Below are 25,901 nucleotides of genomic sequence, written 5' to 3'. Positions count from 1 at the left end.
AAAGGTTTTTTTTAAAAAAGTTTATACTTTACAGCAGAAGTGGACAAATCTTAGATCATGATCTGATGGTAATTCTTTTGATTTTGTGCAGTAGATTGGAAAGCAACCCTTTCCCATTTTAATTAGGCTGTCAAAAGGAGGATACCGCAGATATCATGCAGCTGACTTCTATGGGGCCTTCCACACAGCTATATAACCCAGAATATCAAGGCAGAAAATCCCACAGCTTCTGGTCCCCATTAAGTTCCCAAGAAAGAAAGAAACACATGGTAATAATATGGCACAAGTATGGTATCAGTCACTGTGGCAATGGAGAGCTTGCTTGTTCTTCACATTCAATAGATTTAAAAATACTATCTGAGATCAGTGCAAATTAATGAAAAATTAATATAAAGTATACTTTGATTGGAGATAGCACGTGATCCTAAAGATGTTGGTGACCTGTGAGGCTCACACAAGATCTGGACATCTAATTATGTGAGAACCTGTCTGGAGATTTTTTTACCAGATATGGCAAATATTTGCCTATTATAAATGAATGTGATCACTGTTGGCAGGTGGTAATTTTCTTCTTTTGCTAATGATTTTCGAAAACAACAATGTGGTTACTTTTATTGCCCCTTTGGAATGTTGACACTTCTTGTGGCATCTTAACTATTTTTAAGCATTAGTAGACTATACTGGCAAGTGCTTATTTCAACAAATGCAATCTTCTTTCCAGCAGAAAATTATGTGAGGGGGTTAGGAATCACTTTCTGTGTCCTTATTGGAGTGATTTATACATTTTTCATTTTTATTCTTATTCTTTAATGCAAACTGGAATACAAATGGAAAGCAAACGGTCTTGTCCTTGTTATTTTAAGAAAGTGCTTTGGGCAAGCATGCCCCTTTGAGGTGTTTTGCTCCAGTGCAGGGTTAAGAATATCTTCTAACTGTCCTGCATCACATGAAAATATTATAACCCAATATTGTTACAAACAACATTTTATTTTATTATTAAATGGCCTGTAACATAAAGGTGGTGGTATATGCCAGTTCCCCTTCCTGTTTACCATGGAGACCCGTCGGATGTAGCTGTGCATTGTGGGATGGGAGCTGGTGGGCTCTGTGGTAAAAGGGAAAAGGATCTGGCATATGCCGCTGAGTTCCATCTCATTTGATGAAGTTGCAGAGCACATTTACACTGACCACTTAGGTTGGTATGCAGAGCAGTCAGCCCCACTGTGGGTGCTATATGCTGCATATGACTGATACGGATTAACCTGGGGGAATAATAATAATAATAATAATAATAATAATAATAATAAACTTTATTTATACCCTGCCACCATCTCCCCGTGGGGACTCGGAGTGGCTTACATGGGGCAGAGGCCCAAACAACATAGGACAAAACATAGGCAACATAATACAAATCACACTATAAAAAGATAAAACAGTAATACAATATAGCAATTAAAACAAAAATACAGGATAAAAAATTGCATTTAAAACACATAAAATGGTAAAATCATAATAAATACGGGATAGATTATTAAAAACCCTCTGGGGCTGATTAATTAATGACTGTATCTCCAAAGGCCTGCCAAAACATCCAAGTCTTCAGTTGTTTCCTGAAGGAAGGGAACCCACATAAAGTGGTTTTTCCCCAGAATAAAGTAATTTGGGTGTGTGTGTGTGTGTTGAATCTTGATGGGGGATTTGGGTTGTCCCCCTGAGGTAGGACCTGTCTGGTATGCCAGATTGAGTCTGCATTATCTATCTGTGTAGAAGGGCCCTAAGATGAATTGAGCTGCTTTCTAAATTGCTGAAGCAGAGTATATGCTGAATGTTTTGGTGAACATCCTAAAATGACTTTTTAGAAGGTGCACAGATTAACTGCATGCAATTTCCTAGCATTAAGCACACATATTCTTTTGTACATGTTAAGAAATGAAAACAAACCACTTATGGTGTCACTATCCACTTATTTCTGGCTGCTACCATCAGATGATTGCATTAAGTTGCTTCAACCATCAGATGGATAGTTTCCTCTGTTTAATAATTCTCGGTTAGACTATTTTCTTATCTCCTTTTCTTTTGAATTAGGTGGCTGACTGTCCAGAGCTAGAGTGTAAAAAGGCATTCTGAATGTATTACTATCTGACACACAGACTTCCTTTCTTCTAGTGTAATAAGAAACATACTTCCTTTTCATCTTCCACCTTATAGATTTCCTATATTTAAATTGTGGAAAATATATAGAAAACAGAGTGCAGTATGGTGATGCATGGTGTGATGGATGGTTCACCCCATCCATCCCTGGCAGGTATTTCTCTAGAATATCAGCTGGCTTTTTGTGTAAGGCTGAGTGACAGGGAGATGTATATATGGGGTTCAAAATTGCTCAGATGTTATTTTACAGTATGGTTTAGCATTACATGAATGAACACCACAATTTCCTGGCCCCACATGCTTCCCCTTCCCTCTTCCCATGCAGCTATAAAAGGAATGTGGAAGCTTTAACTGTCACATCCCCATCAGATGGACTTGTTGCATACAAATGCTACGAGGGCTATCCACAAAGTAGGTTACGTTTTAGAATTAAAAATGAACAAAGTATAGGGGAAAATGTTTATCATATGCAATTGAGAGCCACACCCAAATATCACATCTCACGTAGTTGGCATTCAAATCTGGGCACTTACCATAGCGATGAATGAGCTTTGCAAATTCTTCCCCACTAAATTCTGTCGCTTGTGCCCTCAACCACTTGTTTCCAACAATGGGGGCGTGGCTGGCAACGCAGCATTTTGGCGACGCTGCGCAGCTGCGGGAGGGCTGACAGGCTGGTTGAGGATACAAACGGCAGAATTTAGTGGGCAAGGATTTGCAAAGCTCATTCATCACTATAGTAAGTGCCCAGATTTGAATGGCGACTACGTGAGATGTGGTATTTGGGTGTGGCTTTCAACTGCATATGGTAAATGTTTTATCCTATACTTTGTTCATTTTTAATTCCAAAACGTAACCTACTTTGTGGATAACCCTCGTAAATACTACTTAGGAAGCTGGTTTGTAGAATATAAATTTTGATGAAGGGTCAAAGTGAGTTTAGTGCAGTGGTTCTCAACCTGTGAGTCCCCAAGTGTTTTGGCCTACAACTCCCAGAAATCCCAGCCAGTTTACCACGTGTTAGGATTTCTTGGAGTTGAAGGCCAAAACATCTGGGGACCCATAGGTTGAGAGAACCACTGGTTTAGGGGAATGTAGAAGGAAACACATTCTCTTGGCTGCAAAAAAAAAATACTATGAGGGAGAGGTACATGTTTTGGGGGAGGGGTGTTCAGTTAGGACTTATAGGGAACACATCTACTCAAATACTTCGTATGAAGGGCCAGTGAATCATCTTCATAGCAGTTAAATGATGCGTGGAGCTGATCTAAGTTAACAGGGGCCAAAGCTGCCTTGAACCACATTAAGTATAGTCCCAGGTTGCTCCCAGGTTGCTCCAGATTATAGAAATGAATTCAAAGAATTCAAATTTTTTAAGACTCAAGGAAACAACAGAAAGGAAAATCTAGCACCAAGATTTACATGAAAATCATTGACTTGTTTTAAAATAAATCTCCCTGGGATTTAATGTGTTGAAAGCAGCATAGAACTCCTTTCAAGGATCCTTCATTGCAGAGCTGCAGGGAGCTCAGTTGAATCCTTAAGGACTAATCAAGCTACTTTGCTCTTTGAAATTTGATTTAGTTTTTGAAAATTAAATGTTCTAAGTTTGTGATATTATCACATGCTCATTATTATTGGTAGATAAAATCCTGTACTTTATACATTAGGAATGGGCCATTACTAATGCAACATGAGGTTTTGCTAGTTCGACAGATTATTCTGTTGTTATTTCATTAGTCCTGATTTTTTAAATTAACAAGCATGAAGTGCCTCTGATCGCACTTGAAGATCTTACTCTTTGATTCCACATTAATTAATCGACAGTAAATACTGCCGTCCAATTTTTCTTTTGAAATCCCCAGTGCACTTAAAAAAAATTATTCCACAATGATTGCTATGCATTTGCAATAAATGTTAACCTAAATTAATTAACCTCTTAACATGTTTTGGAAAAAACTCTTTTGGGGGATTAAAAAAGAGTGAAAATTTATTTTATTCACATGTTCAGTGTTTGTTTATGGCAACAGTGACATGTATTCTTTTCTGTGGTCATTCTACTATTCATATCAAAAAGAATTATTGCTTTGCAAGATTTGTGGAAAAATTAGATCTGGATTTTTCTCTGTTAATGACAAGCACAGCACTTGCCTTTTAAAAATTTTGATTTTAGGCTTGACCCGGAATAAGTTTTTCTTGTTTAGGGATATCATTGCGTTTTTCAGAATGTTGTCAGGTCACTGTATTCTATATTCCTGTAAACTGTATATTTACAAACTAGTCATCCTCCTCAACAATTTTAAATATTATTAACTGAGGATTCTTTAAAAATGGATTGTGGTGATTTTTTTTGCTGTGATTACTGAGAATGGGGCAACGGTGGGGCAGCAGGCTACCTAAGCTGCAGAATTTACTGACCAGAAGGTCAGCGGTTCGAATCCGCAGATGGGGTGAGCTCCCATTGTTAGCCCCAGCTTCTGCCAGCCTAGCAGTTCTGAAAACATGCCAATGTGAATAGATCAATAAGTACTGCTCTGGCAGGAAGGTAATGGAATTCCATGCAGTCATGCTGGCCACATGACCTAAGAGGTGTCTACGAACAAGGCCAGCTCTTCGGCTTAGAAATGGGGATGAGCACCAACCAGTAGAGTCGGACTCAACTAGACTTAATGTCAAGGGGAAACCTTTACCTTTACTATTGAGACCAATGAGGCAATGCTTGAGTTGTGGCTGGTAGCACATAGTGACAGTTCAGGTTGCTTGTTGTGTCATTTTGCCTAATTCAGAAGGCTTGCTTTTACTGATTAGTACTAATGATTGATGCATTGCCCCTGTCTCTTGCTCCCTCCATGGGGTAGTGATAATATTGTCAGGGTTTTATGGAAATGTGATCTTATAAACTGTTCTCCAAGACAGATTGTTCACATGGAATTTCCTACTCAAGTGGTGATGGAAGCCACATGACAGCTGCAGAATATTAATTATGATTTGTAAGCTTTCCATCAGTGATTGTATTTTTCTTTGGAGTATAATAAAAAATACTACCCAAATTGAATCAGAACATTTTGTGTCATTAATGAAGATCTAAACAGATAGTCAGCCTTCCTAAGAAACATGACAGATTCATGATGAATAAAAATAGGAAGTCAGTAACTAGATATTGGCAAGAAAAGAAGTTTTGAAAGACAAGACCCAGTAACAGAGCTTTGATATACAAGCCTGATGTGTTTTCTTCCTAAGATACAGCTTCCCACTAAATAATTAACTCAGATTACAAGTGATCGGTGACATCTTGAATGTGCAGATTGTAACTGCCATAATTTTATCTTCCTGACATGTTACTTATTCCCTTGAACAAAATATCTTTATAACGTTCATATGCTTGCCAAGGTGCACTCAGTGTGGACAGTATCAATTTGGAAGACATGCTTATCTGAGCAGTTCATATTAGCTGATGCCATTCCTTTACATCCCAGTTACCCAGTTTTGATTCCAGTTCTTCCACTTTGATCCTTGTTGTTTTTAATGCATGTGTGAGACCAGCAGCTGTCCCAGATTCCAAGCATTGGGCGTCAGGGAAGACTTTGCAGAATTTCCTTTCAGATACTGATGGGAGACACTTAAGTCTGTTGCTCAGCAGCTGACCCTTCAGTGGAGCTCTAAGCAAATGTGGCATTAAAGCGAGCTTTTTGACTGAATTCGACTTATTTATTTCGTGTCAAAAGCATTTCACGACAAATACATTTCAAAATGATGGGAAAAAAAGAAAAAATCACAAGCAACTAAATAGTTTTGGACCAAAAGCGGGCAACAGCAACTGCATTGTCCGTAGCTTTAAACAACTCCTCCTCCGTACATGAGGCAGGACACTGTGGGCAAGCATACATATGCGGAGTTGTTTGTTCTGCTCCACAGTCACACAAGGTGGAGGATTCCTCCAGGTAGTGCCACCTTGCCAAGTTGTCTTTTGATCTGCCCACTCCGCTTCTCAGTCTGTTTAGGGACTTCCAAGTTGCCCATTCTTGGTTTGCCCCTGGAGGAAGACCCTCATGGGGGGCCATCCAGTTAAAATTGCCAGGTTTAGCTGCCCAGAGAGACACCCTTGCTGCTGCTGGAGGAACATCAAGAGGAGTGGTGGTTCTCATGAAGCCCTTCCTTGATTTGAGTCTGGTGGGAGGAGGCTGATAGTCATGCAGTGGATGGCTTTCACAATGTCCGACCTTTTTTCTCTCGCAGTTAGCAGCGACTTCCCGTCGCACGTCAGGAGGGGCAATGAATTCAACTGAATTCCTTAGATCCTTCCAAGGCCTGGGGGAAAGCCTTTTAAATCTGAAATTGTTTCGACTGAGGTTAAGGAACCTTTGGCTTCACAATAACATATGCTGAAAAGTAAACAGTTTTTTCCCTTTTACTTAGAAAGTGACTGGAGGATATTTCTCACGGTTGTTTGCAAACAACCTTTTTCAGTAGATTTTTTCATATACTGGACATTTTGCTTTGCGTTTCTTGCTTACTGGACACTGACTTAGGAAATTGCATAGTTACAATTCAGATTAATTAGTTACAGCTAAATTCAGTTTGGGAAAGGTGATTATTCTTCATTACTCAAAGGTTACTAAACAATTACCTTTAAGTAACTTTAAACAGATAAATTCTACAATCTACAAACATGTCTGAATAATGAGGCCAGATACACCCTACTGTAAAAATAACTAAAGCACAGTTCTAGTCACACTGTAAAATGAGGAGGTTATCCTTTGATGTGTTATGTTGCAATTGGCTAGCCTGAGAAAAATCTTACTACAAACTAGTTATGGAAAAAAACAACAACCAATTACAATTACAGGCAGTCCCTGAGTTACAAATGTCTGACTTACAAACAACTCCTAGTTACGAATGGGGGTGAGACACCAGGAAGTGAGGGAAATCTACCTTTCAGAAGGGAAATCCACTCCTCAGTAGACTTCACAAAGAACTTCCTCACAGTGAGGAAGTTCTTCCTAATGTTCAGGTGGAATCTGAGCATTAGGAAAAACTTCCTCACTGTGAGAGCTGTTCAGCAGTGGAACTCTCTGTCCCGGAGTGTGGTGGAGGCTCCTTCTTTGGAGGCTTTTAAGCAGATGCTGGACGGCCACCTGTCAGGTGCTTTGAATGTGATTTTCCTGCTTCTTGGCAGGGGGCTGGACTGGATGGCCCATGAAGTCTCTTCCAGCTCTATGATTCTATGATTCCTGGAAGAGTTATCATGGGAAAAAGGTGTCTCAACTGAAGCTTTATCATCAATCCTTGTTTCCACAGGAAGCCAAATTTTTCAAAATCCAATTGTCACAGGGACAGAAAGTTAGGTGAAATCTTCTGAACAGGGGGCACAGAAAGCAAAACAAACATCCTTCCTTATACTATTTAAAGCTAAAAAGGATATATTTTTGTCTGGAGTTACATTTAAAATGTACCTTTCCAACTTACAAACAAATTTAACTTAAGAACAAAACTACAGAACCTATCTTGTTGGAGACTACCTGTACTATATATTTTAACAACTTACTTCCAAACTCTGTTGCATCAGTAGACTTCACAATGATGACTGAATATGTCCATTAGCATTTCCTTTAAATTTTTTAAAATATATCTATGGTGTTTTGCTCTGAGTCTCCATTTTTCCTGGATCACCTCCAGATGGGAGATGAGGTTGCAAATAATCGGGATTTAGTGGGTTCAGCTGTGCCAGAGGAAAGGGCAAACCTCCAGTTCATATAGGGGAGCCCCAGTTTACTAAAATTTGCAAGGCTTCATTTATTCCTTGCTACGGCTTTAAAATACTGTCAAAGGAGTCTTACTTATTACTTTATTAATGTGTTCCTTCCCACCTAGTTCTTATTGCACCACAGTCGACCCTCTTCTCCTTCCTACTAAATGCAAACAGGCTAAATGCAATGTTCCCCCCTAAGTAAGTGAGACAGAATAGTTCCCTTATTTCACCTCTGTCGGGGAACATCCACTGTAGCTAACATTTCACTTAGTTTCCAAACAGGAAAATGTATTCTTAGTCTGTGTATTTGAATGTCAAGCTGTAACCAACGGTAGTCAGTACAAATTGCATAATGCATAATGTTGTCATCCAAAGGGTCTGGAAACCTCAGGACCTGGCATGATCCTGAACTGGCAACTCTGTCTATATTTCATCTGCTACCTAAAGAACTGAGGGCATCATCTTGCATCACACAGCTACACAGGGGATGTACGGATATTACTTACTACCATACCACCATGAGCATTTTACATTGTGCTAAATACAGTAAAACCGTTTTAACAAACATAGGGCAAAGGCATTCTGCCTATTATGCTTATCTGCAAAAATCCTCTATGAATTTTCTTGGGTTTCTGTTTATGAGGATTCAATATCGATTTATCCTGATTCATTTGGATAGTCCAAGATCTTAACAGTATCTTTTAAAAAGCAATTAGCCGTGACCTTTCACATTCTCTCCACGGCACTCTAATATAGTACATCTGGGCTACAGAAAGAACAGGGAAGTGTTATGGTGATACAACTTCAGTAATGTCTGTTAAAAGAGTGATTAGCAGGACTTTTCCTTGAACCACTTTGTGTGGACCGAATCTTCTCACATATCAACATTAGGTCCTGTGTGGACAGTAATCCCTAACCCGAATGTTTTAATGAAGCATCTTGTCAGATTGCGCTATTAGTAAGAACTCATTCCCACACACACACACCCTCCTATCTGGGAGTAAGCCACATTGGACTCAGTGGATTTAAATGTAGATGCCCTAGAATATTTCACAGATAAAAACTGGGACACATATGGCCAAGTAATATCAGAATGTGGTCAAGATGATAATGATCATTAATAAGGAATCATAAACTAGAAAAAGGAGCTTGTAGAATCCTACTGAGAATAGCAAGATTCTCCTGTCCTCCCTGCTAAAGTTGCCACAATCAAGCTCAATTGAAGGACACTGAAAACAAAGGGGGAAAGTGAGAGGAGGCAAGAGAAACCAGGGCATTTAAAAATGGTTGGAAAAAGGAGAATGGCAGAAGACTAATTGGGACTGTCCCTGCCAAACAGTTGAAGGAGATGACTTAAAAAATTCTAGGTGTGGAAACAAAAGACTGTTGAAATAATTTTACTTGATTAAAAGTTTACTTCTTGGGAGGAGAGCAATGGCCAACCTTGACAAAATAGTGAAGAGCAGAGACATCACACTGGCAACGAAGGTCCACATAGTCAAGGCAATGGTATTCCCCATAGTAACCTATGGATGTGAGAGCTGGACCATAAGGAAGGCTGAGCGAAGGAAGATAGATGCTTTTGAACTCTGGTGCTGGAGGAAAATCCTGAGAGTGCTTTGGACCGCAAGAAGGTCCAACCAGTCCATAATTCAGGAAATAATGCCCGGCTGCTCACTGGAGGGAAGAATATTAGAGGCAAAGCTGAAGTATTTTGGCCACATCATGAGGAGACAGGAAAGCTTGGAAAAGATCACGATGCTGGGGAAAATGGAAGGAAAAAGGAAGAGAGGCCGACCAAGGGCAAGATGGATGGACAATATCCTTGAAGTTGGCTTGATCTTGAAGGAACTGGGGGCGGTGACGGCCGACAGGGAGCTCTGGCGTGGACTGGTCCATGAGTTCACGAAGAGTCGGAGATGACTAAACGACTGAGCAGCAGCAGCAAAAGGTACTTCCTGGTCTGTTGAAGTTATCTTGTAGACCATATTCCTGTGGCAAGGTTGGCAGTGCCATGGCTTCACAAGTGTAATCTTTATACTTTTATGATCAGGGGATTATCAAATTGGATACTCTTCTTCATGTACTCTAATGTAGCTACACCAGAGGAAGCAATGCCAGCAGTAGGGAAACAAAGCTTTGGTGTAGAAGCCATGAGGAAAGTCAGGCATTGGAGAAAGATGATTTGTTCTACCTTCTCTTGTCATTTCTATGCAACCTTGAGAAAAATTACCATTTTGAAACTATAGAAATCTGGCTTACAGTTACAGATGACTCCCATACCATCCAACATTTCATGAATGATGCTGGGAAATGTGTGGCCAAGAAGCACAAAGTGTAGGTCTTAGAGAGCAAAAGTTATTAATAAGGAAGAACAGAGGTACAGTAGTTTGCTTTTGCCTGAGCCTACTGGGAAGGGCAATATTTCCCCTTTCTCCTCTTTGATCCTGCTGAGTTGATGATAACTGAAAGATGCTAAGGATGAAGTGGGAGGAGGAGAAGATTGAAGCTGGTACATTTTAAACCATCTGAAAAATGGGATGACAGTGGATTAATCAGGACTGTCCTTGCTAAATTGGTTAGGGGGTATGGTGAGTGACTCCCCTTCGTGCAGCAGTCACTTCAGATTAACCCCAAAACTTGATAGAGAGAAAATCAAAGTGACTAAACATAAATATAATAGCATTTTATCAGGGGCATAATTTCTTCCAGTCCATATGTTTTTTTTTTCAGGCAAAGTGAACACATATATGTAAGCCTTTGCTCCAAATGAGCAGAACTGCAGGGTAAAAGCTACAACCTAGAGATTACTTTTAGTTCATTTGAGACTGTAGTCGTATCACAAGAATGCTGCCAGATTCCAAAGAAGTGGTGGAGAGGCAGTTGTGATCAAAATGTCTTGTTTACTTCCTTATTTATTTCCAGAGCAGGAAGGAATGCATCTTTAATCTGAGCAATTTTAAAAACTGAATTGAGTAAGTATATCATTGGGAACCAAAGCTGCAGCTTATTTCTTGTTAAGTTCCAACTCTTCCATGTGCACCAAAAGACAGCATGTATTTGAAAGACACTCGATAGCCCCTGATTAACTGCACAGCTCACTGGAGTCCCAGAAGTATGTCAAAAGCATCTAGACATAATCCAAAAGGATTAGGCGCTATGGCAGAGTAACAGCAGAATCATATGAAAGGTCTCCTCTTTCCCCACTTGCTCAGGATGAATATTATTGGCCTAAACTCCGTATATTTTTCTCATACTGTTTCTTTTTCTGCGATTTTTCAGGGATCTGAGTCCAGCTGTTGCGGAGTTTAATTTATTATTGAAAGCACATACTTTAGAAACCTATGGTGTTGATCCACATCCTTGCAAGGTAAAGGATTAGTTTTTTCAAAAAATGTTGCCGGCTCCCATACTTAAGGCCATAGTCCTTCCATCTGTATATCATTAGACATATGCAGCTCCCTTTGTGCAGCAGGTGAAAAAATGGAGAAAAATATTGTTTGCAAAACAGCCCAAGTCTGAAAGGGAAGGGAACTATTAGTGACTATTACTGAGATGTACATATAATTCATTATTTGATGGACACATGACCCTCCCTACATATTGTATCATCCTCCCTACACCCTCGGAAGGGAAATTCACTCCTGAAAAAAGGTGTGTCTAAAGGTTTAGCCCCAGCCTTGTTTCCACAACAAGCCAAATTTTTCAAAATCAAAGTATCACAGGGACAGAAAGTGAGGTGAAATCTTCAGAACAGGGGCACAGTCAGCAAAACTAACCTCACAGGGGTGTTAAACCTTCCCTATGTGGTCCAAAGTTAATATTTGGCTGGAGTTACACTTAAAAATGTATCTGTTCAAACTTACATACAAATTCAACTTAAGAACAAACCTACAGATCCTATCTTCTTCGTAACTTGGGGACTACCTGTATATTAGACCCAGTTCAGCTAGGCAATTTGCAGCTTTCAGTTATTTGGGAAGTTGCCTTAGAAAAGCAATTTTCACATGATTGGGAGTGCATCTTACTCTGATGAAACAAATTTGATGTGAGCTAAAACTCAGCTTATATAAGGAAAGCTTTTCCCATATTGTTAAGAATGACGTGGATAGACAAGTTGGAACTGACTAGCAATAATATGATGACCAATCTCTGATTTGAGTAAAATGGAGTAATCATGGCAGAGCTTACCTGTTCATCCCTTCAAAAGTATATTTGTAATTACAATAATGATAGTAACAATAACAACAATAATGCAAATGGTCATAAAGCATATTTTGTCTTACTTTTAAGTACCAATTTAAGTGCAAATTTGCAGAACCTCAGGAAACATATGTGTTTGCACTCAGTGAACTTTTTGTATATTTGTATTCAAAGCCCTTACGTTTCTAATTTAATATTTACTTCTTTTTCTTTCTTTTTTTCAAGGATTCAACAGGGACCACAACATTTTTAGGATTCACAGCCACAGGTTTTGTAGTTTTCCAGGGAAACAAAAGAATACATTTGCTAAAATGGTGAGCTGTTATTCTGAAATTTATTTTTTAATCTCAGAATATTAACTTGAATGTTCTCTCTTTTAGAATGCTTTGTTGAGAAAGTTGGGTTTATTATTCTGTATTTGCATTGTGGCTGCCATGATGCATATTTTCTTACTTAGGAGTACCTTCAACTGAACTCTCTGGGGTGTACTTCTGCATAGACATGCATGGGATTCTACAATGAAATGAGATTATTTATCTTACTTTGATTCCTAGTGGATGTTGGTCTACATTTAAATTAAATTAAAACTTGTGCACCAGTTGAGCCCTTACCTTGGGAAGTCAGACTTGGCCACGGTGGTCCATGCTCTTGTTATATCTCGTATAATTACTGCAACGTGCTTCATGTGCCTTTGAAGATGGCCCAGAATCTTCAATTAGTCCAATGGGTGGCAGCCAGACTTCTAACTGGGGCAGCGTACAGGGATCATACTACTCCTCTGTTACGTCAGCACCACTGGCTGCCAGTCTGCTACTGAGCCCAATTCAAAGTGCTGGCCTTGGCCTATAAAGCCCTATACGATTCTGGTCCAACTTACCTGTCCGAACCCATCTCCTTCTATGAACCTACAAGAGCTTTAAGACCGCCCTGCTCTCTGTCCCATCCTCTTTGCAAGCATGATTGGTTGGGGGGAGAGGCAGGGCCTTCTCAGTGGTGGCACCTTCATTGTGGAACTCCCTCCCCAGTGACATCAGGCAGGCCCCATCCTTCCTGGTTTTTAGAAAAAAATTAAGACCCGGATTTTTACGCAGGCGTTTGGTGGATAGGAAATTACGGAAGGAGACTTTAACAACTTGAATAACGGACTATGGATTTTAGAAAACGTTTTGGACATGAGATCATGACTCGGCATTTTATATGCTTTTAATCTGTTAAATGATTTATATGTGTTTTAATTGCTTATATATTTAGATGGTTTATATTTTGATGAGGCATTTAATTTGTGCCGGATCTGTAAGCCGCCTTGAGTCCCCCCCCGGGGTTGATAAAGGTGGGGTAAAAATGAAGTAAATAAATAAATAATACATTTAAAATTAGTTTTGGAGACATTCAATCAGCTTCAGGACCATAATTGGGGGGGGGGGGGGGATAGTCCAGAGATTCCAGAGAGCAACACTAGTCCCAACTCTTAAGTCAGGCTTAAACTTCAGTTTAAATCTAGCAGAACTGAAAGTCAGGACCTCTGATTCCATGTGTATGGAGCCTCACCCAACCTAAATTTGAACTCCTTCATGCTAGAGTCTTATGATTGGTTCCAGGTAGTACACACAAAAGAAATATGTGGTACAGATGCCTCCCTCCTTATGCAGGCTGCATTCTACATTATTACCTTGAGTAAAAAAGTATGGCGGGAGTATTACATTGTTTTTAACATTTCTCTATGTTTTTACTCTGGGAAAAAATAACATGGGTGGTACTACATTTACATGAACACAGTTACAAGCTGACCTCCTAATATGCTTCAAGAAAGATCAGAACTTTTCTGCTCCAGCATCAGGGAAAATCTGTATCTTAAAAAATTCAGCATACGCTCCTTCTTCCCTTTGTGAAAGAGAATATTGAGGGGGTAACCACCCAAGAGAAAATGTACATATGCCTCCCTGAACTGAGCAGGATCGAAGCAGGAGGAACCGAAAGATGGCATAATCAACTGTCAATTAAGAATACTTCATTAATTAAGGGCAGTTCCTATTGGAGTTTAGTTTTGCAAGTGGAGAGCCTCCGCATCATAATGATCTTGGGTTCTATTGTATTTCATTACCTTATTAAGTCTAGTGAACTCAGTGGATTAGAGTGGAAGCCTTGAAGATCAATTCTTCTTACTAGCAAGTTGAATTTCTTGTGACTAAACTACTAAGTCGATGTGTTCAAATCTGGGAAGAAAATATAAAACCTGGCAGACATGTTCTCATGATTACAGATCTAAAGATCAAAGTCATAACCAGAGGTATATGCACAAAGGATACATAAACCATGATATCTATACGTAGGACTTTTTACATAATCTGTTCACCAGAAAATGCATTCCTTCTCTTTCCCAAATATCAAGAATTAAAAATACCCTGAGGTGATTTTTTTTTAGTTGGATGTAGCCCTCTAAAATGTCTTTTATCTCTTTTCCATTTCTTATTTATATTATGAGTATCATTTCACTTGAAAATGCTATAAAAATCAAAAAGGCATGACCCTGCCCACTGGCTTACAAGACAGTTTTTAAAGATATGTAAAACTATATCAGTTAAAGTATATTGAATTGTTCTGTTCATGTTATGCTATTGGCTTTAATGTGTTATATTCTTGTGTTTTTATATTGTACTTGTTCTCAGTATTTATGCATTGGCTACATTTGCATGAAATTGCCAGATTTTAAAACTGTAATCTATTTTCCTCATTTAAAGGGCTTTGTTTTTATAGGTCTGATGTCTGTAAATTAAAGTTTGAAGGGAAGACATTCTACGTGATTGCAATTCAGAAAGAGGTTTGGTATTTTATATTTTCTATAGAGTAAAATATTGTAAATTTACATTTGGGCACTTTCTGAGAGCTAGTGTGCACAGTTATTCTTGGTCTTAAAAAATAGTTTTCTACCTTATGTTCTGGAACAGTCAACTTAATGCTTTTGAATAAACTCAGTGTTCCTTTACAGAGAGTAGTCCAATTTATATAGAGAAAAAAATGCAGTGAAAAATACTTATGGAACATATATGTGTATGAAATGTATGGAAATGTTTGTAAGTTGTGTTTCGAAGGCTTTCATGGTTGGAATCACTGGGTTGCTGTGAATTTTCCGGACGGTATGTCCATGGCCATACAACCTCGAAAACTCACAGCAACCTTGTTTGTAAGTTGTTACAAATTATTGTTCTATGCAAGCCAGTCTTAGGTTGTCATTTACCTTCCAGTTATTTATGACCAATGGCAGATATTACTCCTATTACAGGGTTTTCTTGGTCAGATTTGTTAAGGTGAGGTTAGCCTTTGCCTTGCTCTGAAGATGAAAGTGTTTGACTTGCTCAAGATCACCTTATGGGTTTTCAGGGCCGAGCAGGGATTTGAACCCTGCTTTCCAAAGTCATACCTCTACACAACACTGGATCTCTAATTCATTGTTGGATATTTTCATTATTTGATATATTTGGAATTGGAAGAATTAGAAAAACTCTTTATAGGAATAAAAATCCAGAAATAAAACTGTTATTTGTTTGATGTGTGGTATCCATCACTGGTGTTTTTTTAATGTTTCTTAATCATTTTGGCTGGTTGATTTAAACAGTAAGGAACCAGAAGACCAGAATATTTCATTTCAGATGAGAAGAACAAATAGGGAAAATAGGAAAAATAATCCTAAACCTAAGGCTATCAGGTGGGTGGTTGGGTAATATGGAGGGAAGCTTGAAGAGGATCAATACAGTAGGAGGATATAAGGACTGTAGATTTAGGGTCCTTGAAGAGGCTTATTGTAGTCTTCAAAATTCTCTAGGGCACAGGTTTTTTCAAGCACTAAAAAGAACAAAGATTTTGTCACAGCCTAAATAAAATTCATCTTCTTGACTATGAAGGTGTCGAGGCAACATTTTTCTACTTCTCTTTCATTTTTCATTGTAGAAAAAGGCTATGTTGTCATTCCATACTTCTACACCAGCAGCCTGCAAGCATCTTTGGAAGTGTGGAGTGGAGAATCAGGCATTTTACAAGTAAGCTGAGTATTATAAGTCAACAATATAATAAAAAATATGTACATGACTAAAGAGCATCAAACAATTCTGAGGGACCTTTCATGTTAAATGGTGAGGTAGTAAAGGTAGATTCTTCCACAGATTTGCCTTCACATTAATTAGCTTGATGATTTAGAACTGGAAAAATAAGAAAATTATGATAATATTTGCATGATACTAAGTAATGCTTCCCAGGCTTACAAGAGGATGACATACAGTTATGCTTGGTAAGAATGTGTCCAGAATGATACAATTAATACCTGCACCACTCACTTTGGTTTGCATCTGTCCTTGCTCCTGATTCATGACCTTAGCAACATCAGTTGATGGAAGGTGACCCCAAACCCTTTCCAAATTGGAATTCAGATCTTGTATTAAAAGAGTTTTCCTATTCCTGCCAGAGATGGCATGTGCAGGGGGAAAGTTGATATCTAAGTCAATGTCTTGTTCAAGCATAGGCAATACTATGCATGTACAGTAGAGTCTCACTTATCCAACATAAACGGGCCATCAGAATGTTGGATAAGCGAAAATTTTGGATAATAAGAAGGGATTAAGGAAAAGCCTACTAAACGTCAAATTACATTATGATTTTACAAATTAAGCACCAAAAACACCATGTTTTACAACAAATCAACAGAAAACATACTCCAAAACATGGTAACGTTGTGTAGTAATTACTGTATTTATGAATTTAATACCAAAATATCACAATATATTGAAAACATTGATTTAAAAAAATGGCTACTAACAAATTGAGTACAAATAAAGATAGAATTGCATACAATGAACTTGCAGTAGCAACACTGTTGGAAATTAAATCCATAAAAAGTTCAATCCTTGCTGCCTAGAGAAACAGCTGTGGATTGGGGCAGGAAGCAAACTGCATTGGATAATCCAGAATGTTGGATAAGCAAATGTTGGATAAGTGAGACTCTGTTGTATATGCAATCATGACACATGTGCTATGCAAATAGGAAGTATAAGATATGTGAACGAGCTGGAGTTATTCAAACCAGCAGGTATACTGTGATCATGACTGTTTTCCAACCATATGCCAGTATGTATTGTGACTTTCAGGTGTTTTGTACTTATCTGCATCTTTTGAAAGACTTACATCACTACACTATAGAAATCCTATGGTGTTTCCCAAATTACTTGAAAGAGCACCATTATCTTGATTCATGTCATAAATTCAGAATTCTACAACATACGAATTTCAGAACTATAAGCAAGATCCTGAGCTCCTTCAACAGGGAAAGATTATTAATCATAAGACTTTATTTGTATTATTTGTATTCCTCCCTATCTCCACAGGAGAACTCGAGATTAATGTGGTTAGGAGGCAAACACAAGATAAATATTCAATTGTCCTATGCATGGGATGGTTCTGTCATTAAATTCTGAGTATCTCAATTTGTGTGTTTAATTCTTTCTTTTTGGTCCCTAAAGTTTGCAAAACACAGCTCATTTCTATTCAGGAAACTTTAAAACAAGCTATGTAAGGCTCATGAAAATTGTGGGGCACTTTAGTCAAAGTAGTCCTTCCCTGAATATTAACAGACCAATGAGCAGATTTTTAATGAAATATTTCATTAAAAACGCTTAGAGTCTTCTTTAAAGGAAACATGCTAATTGTTTTGTATTATGCCTTTTTAAAAACTTATTTGAAAAATCTAAATGAGTCTGCTTTGCTTTCCTCTGAAGGTATGCAAAATCAAGCCAAATCAAGACTGTGTCCAGCAGCAAAATATTTTTTAAAGGTAGCAGGTTTCGATACAGGTAAGACTAGAGACAGAGGATGTGCTGTCAATAAATGGCCAGCTCTCTGCTGAGCTTTTATCTGCAGAAGAATTATATATATAGTTATTCATTACTTTAAGTGTTTTGGACTGCCAATGAAATCTTCATCACACGTTAATTTTTGTCTTTGGTTACAGTGGAAAAGTTGCCAAAGAGGTTGTTGAAGCAAGTTCTAAAATCCAGCGAGAGCCCCCTGAAGTGCACAGGTACTTTCTTATCAAAATCACACCTGAATAAGTTGATGTAAAAAAATGTTCAGACTCCTCAGACTCCACCCTGGCCATCATATGGTCCCTATTCAGCACTTTACCCACTTCCTTTGATTTTGTCATGGTGCTAGTTTAACTAATTTTACCCTTATAGCTACTCAGCAGGTCTGAAGTAGTGTAATCCCGTTTTATGCTCCTTGCCCTGGCTTTATGTTATTTTTACTGTGTGAACCCTACCCCAGCTCTTACAGCCATCATGACCCATCCGGAAAACCATGCCCATTGGTTGTTGAATCACCCAATGGAGCTATTTGAAATTGCTTTTTATATCAAATAAGCACATTGTTTTAATTTTTTATCATGTTTAAATTGTGATGTTATTATTGGATTATTGTATGTTGTATGCTGGTATTGAATGTTTACCATGTGTAAACCGCCCTGAGTCCCTATGGGAGATAGAGTGGTATATAAATAAAGTTTTTTTTTGTTGTAATCCTAGATATTGTGGTTCTTTGGTTGAGGAGGATAAACACTCCTTCCCACAGTGTTTATAATTATATAGCACGCATGGCCCTTGAACTCCTACCTCACCAAGGATGGAAGATGAAGATGGCTTAGAGACCAGGTGTTGTCTATTGGATATTTATTTTGTGCCACAAGTTCCCACAGCTGTTGCTACCAGCACTGATTTTGCCATTATGTTGGCAGTAGCAATGGAAACCCATCACTGGGTGTATTTGTTTCTTTGTTTTTAAATCACACATTCATAGAACACCTTGTGGAACGAGTTTGCAAACAAGTCACAGGATCATGCACTTTGTTTAATGAAGGAGTGGGAATCAAGTGTCCTGTTGGCTTCACACAGTCCTTGGGACCCTCGCTGATACTCATACAGATTGTGTTCAGTTTTCATGTCAAAAACATTTATCCTATATAGAGCTTGTTTGTCATTTCTCTATGCCATTGGTTCTGTAAGCCACACCCTATAAATCCAAAGCCCAGTACATTAATTTAAGGAAATCCAAATACTCTAAAAAACACAGAAATAAGAAATTAAGTAGTTAAAAGCTCATCAGTTACCATTATCTCTGTGAAGATCATAAGATGGTGAAAAGAATCTAAACACATCTTCCTTGATCAGTGTGACATAAAATGTGAGTGTCACCCCACTAAACACACTTGATATTTTGACCATGTTATGTTGCATCTTTTTGTGCCTTGATTTAATTTAACCGTTTCTGTGCCTTAAATGAAGGGTTCAGTTTATTATTAACAGTTTAACTGAGATTAACCAAAGAGAACTCTTTTATTTTATTTTTAATTATCTGGAGTCTCAGTACAGAATATTCTTCTGGTTTCATGAAATACAGCAATAAAGCCAGTTTTATTTCCTTAGAGTTTTTGCCATGTACATTTTCCCCCCTGTAATTTAATTTTTAATTCAACTGAATCCTCCCTATCAAATATTACATAAGGGTATTCTAGATGACTATACAGACATTCAACCATAGTGTGTAAAATAAGGTATGATAGGCCATTGCAAATACTCAGTTGGGTTTTTCTATACAGAAATGCTTGGAAGAAAATAATAATAAAGCATCCCTTGACTCTTTGTTGTTGTTATGTGCCTTCAAATTAATTCTGACCAATGACAATCCTACCATAGTTTTTTTTCTTGGTATGTTTTATTCAGAGGAGGCTTGCTGTTGTCTTCCTCTGATTGTAGCATACAGCATCTGGTATTTCCTGGTGGTCTCCTTTACAAGTATTCATAAAGCCTCGCTCTGCTTAACTTACAAGACAGGTGTCTTTACAGTACTTGCACAGACCCCATTGGATCTGCCAGGTCTTTTTTAAAATGTGCTTTGAGATATGGCAGTATGGAAGTTTTTTTAAATTTTTGATATGTTCTTGTTTTCTTATTCTCAGAACCAACATTACTCAGAGTCGCAGCTCTCACTCCTTGAACAAGCAGCTCATAATTAATATGGAGCCTCTGCAGCCACTCCATCCATCATCAGATGACCAGGAAGACGTTGCCTCTGATGAAGGCAAGTCTGTTTCTGACATGACTTCATATTGTAATTTCATATACGCACAAACATACTATCTCTCTCTTTCCAAAGGAAAAAATAGCTAAGATACAGACATATGCACAAATGGCAAAACCATTCATTCATAGGCTTTTATTGAACTTTGAGGAGCACAGCATTGTTGAAAGGTTGTATATAGTTTGAGTAAATAGGGAAACAGCAGTTATTTTATTGTTAATATTCTGTGCATATTAATGAGAAAATCAAACTAATATTATTCAGCACATTTTTAGACTAACTGATAAAAGGCTGATGAAAAATAATAATAATCCAGTATCATTCATCATCACAATATCATAAAAAGCAGGATTCCCATTTTATAGATGGAGACAGAGCCATAGAGACAATGATTCATCCCATTCTGTCGTGTTGCTGAATTGAGATGAGAACCGTGCACCTAAGTCCTCCCATGGCTCTTTTATCATTGAAGGTTTTATGGAGGAAGTGCATATAACCTCATTTTCACAATAATTTGAAAATTTTGTACTCCATTGGGTTCTACCGTAGAACCCAAATAAATAAAAAGTTAGAGATGGGAGATTTTCATTTCACTTGTCAAGTACTTCTTTTTCCTAAGCAGCTGGACAGGGGTAAAGATTCATTTGGCTTGTTAGGAAGATAAAAAACAGGACTATGTTTGTTTCTTTGTAGTAGAAACAACCAAATAATGGGGGGAATTGGAGAAAATAGTGTATAAGTGGCCACATACTGATTAGGGATATCACCAAAGTATTTCAAAGTATAAGGTAATGGATGTATAAATAAGCTATACCTAATCTATTTCAATTTCCTTGCAGCCAATGCAAGTTTTGCAGTTTTCTACATCACATTCCATAGCACACATATTTTTTTACATATCTTTCCCTATTACATACATTATTTGTACTTATCTTTTCCCAATAACTGCATTCTTGTATTCAATGTTTGCTGATGCGTGGATTTTTATAAGTTTTTGAACCAAGAACGACATTGTAAAATTCAGAGAAATGCAGAATCCAGGGAAATAACTATGTTCCAATTTACCTAGCAGTCATGGAGGTATAATGAAGTCCAAATAAAATTGTTCACCATCCACACTCAATATGTGTTAATCCCTCATCGGGGGCTTTAAACAGGAGATACAACCACTCAACAAATCTGTTTCACTCTGAGATGATGTCGGGGTATCATCTTGGTGCAAACTATGAATTTTCCCCTGTTGTTCCTGGCAGAAGCTGGACAACAACTTTTCCTCCATCATCTGAGGGTGCATGTGATGGAATTTCCCCCACTCAGCTCCTTCTTTCTATTTGTTCCTCTTCCCTTTTTCTCTCTGTATAAAACGCATGGCTGAATGAGGTCTTAGTTATCTTTTCCAGTCTGTTCATCCAGAGCATGTAGCTGGGGTTATTCCTGTCCTGAAAGCCACCTTGGCTGTTTTCTGTTGCTGGTTCCTCAGACTGAATTTGAGTTCCTCCTTAAACTTGACCAACTTTCCAGCTTCTTTAGTGGACTGGCTGAGAAGCTCCTGCTGCTGGGTCCTTGCTCTTACTGCTCCTGCTCCTGCTTTTATACTCTGTCAGGGGAAGATCCTGCCCTCAGTCCCCACCTGCTCCAGCATGACCCCGTCCCCGTGTTCCTTCCTGGAAGCCTGGCAGCCTGGGAATCTGGCTCCTTCTCTCCGCCACGTGACTCTCCCTCCCGTCTCCGTGCCCCCAGGTGTCTCGGTGAGTGATGGTGTGGGTTGGCTTGGCTTCTGGGACTACTGGTGTTTTTGCTTTTAACCTAATCACACCATATGTGTTGGAGAAAGGTTGGAAGAAAACAAGAGACTGTGTGGCTATAAACAATTGTCCTCACTGGAATGGTATCATGATTTAGAGTTTAATATTTTCTGGTGATATGCTACTATTTTGACTTTGGAAGAATCTAGTTCATGCAGGAGTGAGGATGCCGCACCCCAAAAGCATCCCCATTTCTCAGACTAAAGATTTCCAGTGCCTTCAGTTGCAACACCAACAATATTGGACATTTTCTGAAGAACATCAGAGAACACTATTGACAATCTCCTTTAGCTTTGTGCATTGGCTCTGAGGCATGGCATTTGAATAGTGTTTCAGGGAAATGGATTTTTTAATTACTGTTCAAAGAACTTTGGCATCCTCTCTGTTCATTTTTTTCTGCAATAATTGCACTTATATTTACTTCTGCAGACTCCTGTGTATTAATTGCCATTATGTTTCCCCTTAGTCATTAGATTAATTCATTAAGGTCAGATTGGCCCTTTTGAACCTCCATCCAAGAGACAACTATGAATCATGAACTATTAATATAACCCTCATGAAGCTACTGGAATTACTTGGAACTCCGTGATGTCATATTTCTTATCCAAGGTTGTTTCCCTGCTGACAGTCTGTACTTGCTTACTTATTTATGATTTTTAAAATTCTTCCTCCTGCAAAAACAATGACATTCGAGGTGGCTAACAGTAATAAAATTAAAATATAGTCTAATCTACATTTCAAAACTACATTTCTAATCCACAAAAAATTAAACCTAATTAAGAGATAGCAATAAAAATAAAATAACAATACCCGATTAAATAAATAATTCAGCTTAAGGTCTATTTGATGATTTTTAAATGTTGTTAAGTATGTGGCCTTATGTTTACTGTGTGTTATTTTTCTAATTCATGATCGCATTGTAATATTTGACAGTGAAAGGAAAACAGAAAACATCAGTCCTCCACCCTTGCTTTAGCCTGAAGACCTTGCAGCTCTCAATCCTATCATGTAGTGATTTACTTATGCAACCATAGTGAGATTGTGGAAAACTCACACACATATGACATCACACACATACACACAAACCCCGAGGACATGGTTCTTGTAGGGTGCAGGTACCAGTGTAGAGAAATAATTATTTGCCATAACACCTGTGAAGTACTAGGCGAGTGGGAAAGGTCTCAGCTTGGGTGAAACATGAAAACAGGGACATGTGAGGACAAGCAACATAGAATATGATCAAAATAGCAAATGTTATTAATGAGGAAGATTACATAGGTAGCGATAAACTACAGCACTTTGTGTTTACTTGATTCTACAGGGAAGGCGAACATTATCCTGTCCTCTTCTCCCTGATTTAACTGAGTACAAACTACTATAGCAGTTGGAACAAGTCAACGATGGGGAATATTGGGCGTATGAGAGAGAAACTCAGACATTTTAAGAGTTGCTGAAAAAAGTGGGATGACAGAGGATTAATCAGGACTGTTCCTGCCAATTCAGATCAGTTGGAGAGCATCAGGTAGCTCTAGAAAAGAGGCTGTTGACCAGTGAGGTGGGTCATCAATAAAAAAAATTAAGCTAAAAAAGTTTGTTTCCTAAACATTTACTGAGTTGCTATACTACTTTTTGGAGCATCTTTCAGATACATAACGTCTTAAGCACAACCCCTGCAAGAGTGATGTGGTAATGGTACAAATAGTGGTGTGTCCATTAAATAGAGATAGATTTTTTTCATTTTGAGGAGGGGAAGATTCAGAGGATAGTCTTGCTTAGAAACTTCCATCCAATCTAGCAATTTCAGTCGAGTAAAACTACATTTAAGCATCAAGAAAGTAGTATAGGTTGATCAATTATTAAATGAAATCTCCACAATTCAAAGCAGTATCTCTAAACAATAGAAGTCAGATGAGGGAAAGAATTACACCAACATTGTTGAATTTGGTAAATGTTAATAGATATTGACCAAGCTTCTCGTTGTTGTGTGTCAGTGCATACAATTCTAGGATTTTCCGCCAAATATGGGGAATTTTAAAGTCTTTATTTCATTAGCATTTCTCTTAAATCAGAATCTCTTTTTCTGGTAAATGACTACCAGAGAAATAAACTGAAGTTACAGAAGCTTGCACTGTTGTTCCGGAGTAAAGGTTATGAGTTTATTTTAGCTCTTTGAGTTGGACAAGGATTGCTATTTTGTCTGCTGGGTATCCCTGAAGAAAAGCAACCAGGCTGGACCACAAATGAAGGGTGGGAATTCCCTACCAGAAATGTCTTTCTGACACCTCATTGCAGTTATGATCCTCAGCATTAGAAGAAAATGTGCTGTCTAATACTTTTGGGAACAGATAGAATCTGTTCTGTGCTTGCTGGCAGTTAGTTTTAATGGATATTTATGTATATAGCTGACTCAGCTATATGATTTCAGGCTATATATTTCAGTACAAATTCTTCTCCTGTCCTTCATACATAATTTTTCCATGTAACACGATATGAGTTATTTTTGCACAAGTTTATTTGTTGACCTTGACTTCAGCCCCCTGGACACCCCAGAGTCATTTATTCACTATGGAAGGGCTGTCTGTGAATTAGGAAACACACTAATGACTTGAAGGGGCATTTATGTTTTATCAGTATAAAAATAACAGATCAGCACCATTTCTTGGCAGTCAGAGGCTTGCTTTTTATATCCTATAAATAGCTCCAAGGGTGTGTTTGCAGCAACAGGATTGCTTACAGATTTTATGTCTGAAAATATGCCAAACAACTCACATCAAGAAAGGGTTAGTTATTTGTCTTGCCCCTAAGTTCTACATAGTGAATGTTTATTGAGCGTGAACAGAAAAACACATTTCCAGGCTTTCCCTTTCATGGGAAATGAAATAAGTGAAATTACTCATAAGGACACTTCGGATAAGTGTGCATGATATGGAAAAATAATTTTTGCAGTTCAGTATTATGCTGAAAAACAATACAGGTACCCCCAAGTTACGAACAAGATTTGGTGCAATCTGCAAATTTGATGAGTATCCCCTTTTTCCTTCATCCAATCTAATATTCATGTATAAAGACAGTTCCCAAGTTACAAACAAGATTCTGGAGGTTTGTTCTTAAGTTGAATTTGTATGTAAGTTGGAACAGGTGCATTTCTAAGGGTAACTCCAGCCACACACACACACACACACACACACACACACACTTTAGATGGCATAAGGAAGGGTTAACACCCCAGTGGAGTTTGTTTTGCTGTCTGTGCCCCTGTTCAAAAGATTTCACATTCCTTTCTGTCCCTGTTATGACTGGATTTTGAAAAATTTGGCTTGCTGTGGAAACAAGGATATCAGTCCTTGTTTCCATGGTGTCCTTGTTTCCACAACAAGCCAAATGTTTCTAAAGTGTCAGGGGAAAACCATTTTCATCCATGATAACTCTTTCAGGAGTGAATTTCCCTTCCAAGGGGCAGATTTCTCTCACTTCCAGATTGTCTCACCCCCATTCTTAATAATGAGTCATTTCTAAGTCAGATGTTTGTAACTCGGGGACTGCTTGTACTGTATTTTAACAGGTGTCACCTGTGAGAATAAAACATGTTTTGAGTGCCAAAGATGACATTTCACATTCCTGAAAAATGCAATTTCTGTGAATGTATTTGATGCTTGATAGATCTGGTGGTAAACCTTCTTGGCTGCATAGTATCCCTGAAGCAAACATGACATGTCTGTCTTCCTTCGCCATCTAACCTAAACCTTAACACCTTTCCCCAAAGCAAATATATTCGTAGGCATAGAGGAATCTGTCTTATACCATGTCAGAAACCTCTGACCAGGCATGTAGCTGGGGGGGGGGGGGGGGGGGCTTGAGGGGCTTCAGCCCCCCCC

The 25,901-nt window shown here is 38.3% G+C and overlaps 1 protein-coding gene across 2 annotated transcripts in view; it reads left to right on the top strand.

Moving 5' to 3' along the window:
- Positions 1-25,901, top strand: part of frmd3 (FERM domain containing 3) — a 143,202-nt gene that overhangs the window by 102,651 nt on the left and 14,650 nt on the right. The window contains exons 7-14 of one of the 2 annotated variants that reach the window (XM_008103259.3): positions 11,183-11,270; positions 12,329-12,417; positions 14,858-14,921; positions 16,049-16,137; positions 17,866-17,940; positions 18,099-18,167; positions 20,100-20,221; positions 21,826-21,969. In XM_008103259.3, the coding sequence (XP_008101466.2) occupies positions 11,183-11,270; positions 12,329-12,417; positions 14,858-14,921; positions 16,049-16,137; positions 17,866-17,940; positions 18,099-18,167; positions 20,100-20,221; positions 21,826-21,969 (740 nt within the window). The remainder of the gene's footprint in view (positions 1-11,182; positions 11,271-12,328; positions 12,418-14,857; positions 14,922-16,048; positions 16,138-17,865; positions 17,941-18,098; positions 18,168-20,099; positions 20,222-21,825; positions 21,970-25,901) is intronic. The other variant, XM_062972020.1, reaches the window with a different exon arrangement.

This window comes from Anolis carolinensis, chromosome 2 (genome assembly GCF_035594765.1).
Source record: "Anolis carolinensis isolate JA03-04 chromosome 2, rAnoCar3.1.pri, whole genome shotgun sequence".
NCBI classification, from domain to species: domain Eukaryota; kingdom Metazoa; phylum Chordata; class Lepidosauria; order Squamata; family Dactyloidae; genus Anolis; species Anolis carolinensis.
This window is presented reverse-complemented; position numbering and strand designations above follow the sequence as displayed.